The sequence below is a fragment of the Gavialis gangeticus genome, unplaced genomic scaffold (genome assembly GCF_001723915.1).
Source record: "Gavialis gangeticus isolate Ggan-Ray unplaced genomic scaffold, GavGan_comp1, whole genome shotgun sequence".
Lineage (NCBI taxonomy): Eukaryota > Metazoa > Chordata > Crocodylia > Gavialidae > Gavialis > Gavialis gangeticus.
Window position 1 is genome coordinate 163,766,161 of NW_017728992.1, and position 4,252 is coordinate 163,770,412.

The 4,252-nt window shown below is 39.4% G+C and overlaps 1 protein-coding gene across 1 annotated transcript in view; it reads right to left on the bottom strand.

Moving 5' to 3' along the window:
* AZIN1 (antizyme inhibitor 1) overlaps positions 1 to 4,252 on the bottom strand; it is a 54,011-nt gene that overhangs the window by 2,894 nt on the left and 46,865 nt on the right. The window contains exons 8-11 of the mRNA XM_019528044.1: positions 2,903 to 2,977; positions 1,967 to 2,132; positions 1,313 to 1,428; positions 1,005 to 1,219 (exon numbers count right to left, since the gene is read on the bottom strand). Of these exons, the coding sequence (XP_019383589.1) occupies positions 1,005 to 1,219; positions 1,313 to 1,428; positions 1,967 to 2,132; positions 2,903 to 2,977 (572 nt within the window). The remainder of the gene's footprint in view (positions 1 to 1,004; positions 1,220 to 1,312; positions 1,429 to 1,966; positions 2,133 to 2,902; positions 2,978 to 4,252) is intronic.

Here is a 4,252-nt window from a genome sequence, read left to right on the forward strand (position 1 = left end):
ATACCCTACTCCGCATTCAAAGCATCCCTATTATTAGTTGTGTTTAGAATTTGGGATGGTTCCTTTGTAAATGCAGCTTCACATCACACCTATTCTATACATCTTCCCAGCTTCCTCCAGACATTACTGTTCTACACAACTTGCGTTTCATCAGTACTTCTAAAAAAATATCACTTGATACTTGAGTTCTAAACCCACAAGTTAAATGAACAGGAACTATCTAAAAGTGAATCACAGTAGCAGGAGATGAATTAAAGCAGTAGAACTGGGCTGTTTTAACTGCTGACTGCATTTGGAAACCCAACACCTTTCTACAGCGAAAGAAAGCTAATAGGACAATGTTAGTCTCCTTACTTACAGTAACCAACTAAAAACAATTAGCATTAAGTAGTGCTAGCTTACATGATAGCCTGTTTTACATATTGTACCAAGAAACCTTGTATTTGAAGTTTCACTTTAGGCAATTTTAAGCATGTTTAATTTAGCTGCATCCAACCAGTGCCTACAGCTAGAAGCATTCTACCAAGACTAACTAAAAATTAAGGCTCAAGAAGATGAAACCTTGTGCAGTAGCATTACAAGAGTTAAGCTGGTTTTCTCCTAGGTCAGTGATCCTCAACCAGGATACCACAGCACCATGGTGCCTTGAGGATGCTGCAGGTGCCATGTGATATTGGCACTGTTAGGTGTGCAAATGAGATTCACATGATAAACCCAGAGTTTTAAAATAGAAATCCACAGCATTAAAAAACCTGACCTGTTGCAGGCTTTGAGTTCTGTGCAATAGAACTGATCTATTATTTTTCCAGTTAAAAACAAGTGAAAACTAAGATGACCTTTTGTGAGGGCTACCCTCAGGTCTAACGAGATTGAGAACTACTGTCCTATGCTAATCTTGAAGACAAAAAAACTTCAGCATTTCTCTATCAGTCACTAGACAGCAAAATGCAGGGTCACATTTTAAAGTGTTCCAGTATCCCTACAGATAAAGAATGTTTTCTTACCAGTCACTGAAAGACATTACATAGTAAATCAGTGGCCTCTGATAATCATTAAAGGTGGAGCGTTCACCCAAGGGACCAGAACCCATATTGTCAAAGATCAGCCAATCTCCAACACTCAGCTCAGGGAGAAGACAGCTTTCCACAATTTGATCAAGCTCATCACAGGATGGACCCCAAAGGCTGCTTGCAAACAGAGGCTCATCTTCCTTGTATTTCTACAAAAAGTAGTAGACATAGGGCTTTAGCTCAAGGACTAGTTTCAAATACACCAAGTTCTTTACATTATACTAAATTTATAAAAGATTTACCTTGTGAACCTCTGGGATAGCATTCAACTTCTCAGACAATTTATTTGAAAAAGAACCATAAACACCATCATTCATGTAGTACATAAAGACTGGCTCATTGCTCCTGGCTTGTTCCACTGGAAGAATAAAAGTGCTTATATGTTAAGAAGCTGACTTGCAAAAGAGGATTCTCCCCCACTAGTTGTAGGTGGACTATACACTGGATCAAAATGTTGTGGGAGGAAAGTGCCATTGTAAGATTAGACCAGCAATTCAACTCTGCTGCTAGAGGCTAGACTTGCTGTTAAATTTGGTATACTTAATATTTCAGCCATTTCTCAAAATTACTTAGTTTGTCTTTAATACCAGAGGGACAATAATAGCTCCACCGTGTTTGTTCCCTTCCCCCAACTGCCCCTAATATGGTTTTAATTATACGCTGTGAGGGTTTCTGAAAACCAAAGTCATATCTGGTAAATGGTGAGAAAGAAATACTAAACATGCAGAAAAAAAGCAGAGATGCACACTGGCAGAACCCCAAATATGAATTAAGGCTCCAGAAGTGACGATTTGTTCAACTCCACTAATCTCACTGTTTTCAGGAAAAAGATGATATACTCAAGAGAAACTTTCTTGTATCAATTCATAAAACATACAAAAACAAGTGTTTCTTACTTCCAGAGGAAAGATGTTTATCATATTCCACAGCCTTCTTTGCAATTATATTAACTGCAAGAGTAAATGCAGATGAAACATAGTAACATCCAGGCTCAGCAATCACATTCACACCAGATTCTTCAGGAAAGTAGTCAACCAGCAATGGACTGATGACACGATTAACCTAGGGGGATTGAAGTCAGCTCTTTTATTTTTGTTTTTGTGAAAGATGCAGGGTTGACAGTTGGCCATAGCTCCCATCAGAAATTCCCAGCCAGCAACTTCAAAATTGTTCCAGCACAGCACTAGATATAAAACTATTTTCTGCCTTTATAGGTTTGCAGTGTCACTCTCCCTTCCCCCACTAAGTTAAACAAACATTTTGGCCAAATCCCTTCAGTTCTGCAGTTTAGGAAAGAAATTGAGTTGTTCACTGAATTCACCTAGTCTTAATCTAACTCTTACAATAGAGAAGTGACATGCTGTCAACCACAAGTCCACACTAAAACACTGAAGACACTAATGCTGCAGAAGTTGGTCAATATTCAACAAATAATAGGTTAAAAGGTAGAATTGCCTCAACAAGAAAGATCCAAAAAGCTCATGATAGTATTAACAAATTTAGTGATAAGGGTACCAGAGTGGCCTGTTTGGTGTGCAGGCGGTGGTAATTCAGACTGGTTACTTTTCTTCCCATTTGCTAGTTCTTAATACCAGGGGGTGACATAATATTATCTGTACTGGAATTACGAAGCTAGCAGGATTATTAGGTTTGTGCTACTTCTGGTTAGTTTCTAAATTAGTCCCTTACAGCTGCAACTATGGCATAAAGTCCTATCAATCCCCATTTTTATTTGCTTACTGATCTGGTGTGATAGTACAGGTTTCAGATATTAGTATCAGTAGAAAACTAACAAATAGGGCAAGCTAGTTACACATCTTTGCAATGCATACCTCTTTCAGCTGAAGCTCTGAACCTGTGAAGCTTCCACCAATGTCCAATATGTTCATCTTAAAACCAAATTCTTCCTAAAAGGTAGTAGTATAGCTTTTATACTTTATAGGCACTTGGTACAGTCTTCCATTCATAAATAACATACAATTTTTTTAAACAAAGGCAATTACGTTAGATTTTTTTTTACTACAGAAAAAATATGCTCTTACTAAATTTCACCCCCCAAAAAAATCTACACCAAAAACAAGTGTAACACTATCAAAAAATTAAGGTTGATGTAAGCAAGCTGATGGACAAAACATACATTTGAACTACTAAATGGGAAGGCAGACTAAATGTTTTGTGGGAGCCCACAGTAGTGGCTACAAATCTAAACATTACATCTGTATGAGCATTTATGAATTAACCAAGTCTCCCTCGAGTAAGTAGTAAGCAGGGGTAAAGTTGAAATGGTTTTGCCATATTTTATTTCTATGGAATCATGCAGAAGAACCAGCTACATTTTAACAGCTTGTACTGCAGCAGTCCCCTAACTGTGGGTCATGACCCCAAATGGGGTCACAACAGTGGATAGTCATGGGTGTGGGAAAGCTGTAGGTTGGGAGTGAGGGGCCATGCTGAGAAAAAGTTTGGGAAGCACTGCTGTACTGACTATTCTGACAGCAGAACGACTGTTGGATGTCTAGATCAGGGGTAGCCAACCTGAGCCTGAGAAGGAGCCAGAATTTAGCAATGTACATTGCCAAAGAGCCACAGTAATATGCAATGATTATATATGTATATGTATGTGGTCACCATATGCCTGTGCAAAGATTTAGGAGACTCATTAACTTCTGAAGAGTGGCATGTTGCTCCAGCCACTGGTTGGCCACCCCTGGCCTAGATCCAGAGTTCCTCTTTCCCAAGGGAAGAGTTCACATTTGTCTCCTCCTTCCAAAAGCCCTAATACATCATCAATACTTTGTACATAATTGCTTTTCTTGTGCACTTTACTCTCCAGTTGGTAGCAATATCATCGCATGAAGACAACAGTACCCGAGCTATGGTCTAGCATTTTAAAGCCTTTTACTTTAAAATATGTATAGTAAAAGCTCCACTAACTGGCACCTTACAAGCCAGCACATTCTATTAACCAGCATGCCATCTTGCAAAGTGAAACTGGAAGTGCCCACCATGGCACTTCTGGTTTCTGAGCCCCCATGGCATAGCAGCCTGCATGGGGCCTGCAGGAGGGTTGGCAATGCCGTGGGAGAAGCAGCAGCAGCCCGAACAGGCAAAGTACTCCTATTTGGGCCTCTCAATTAACCAGCATATTTTGTTATCTGGCATTCCCCATGGCTGCTGAATAA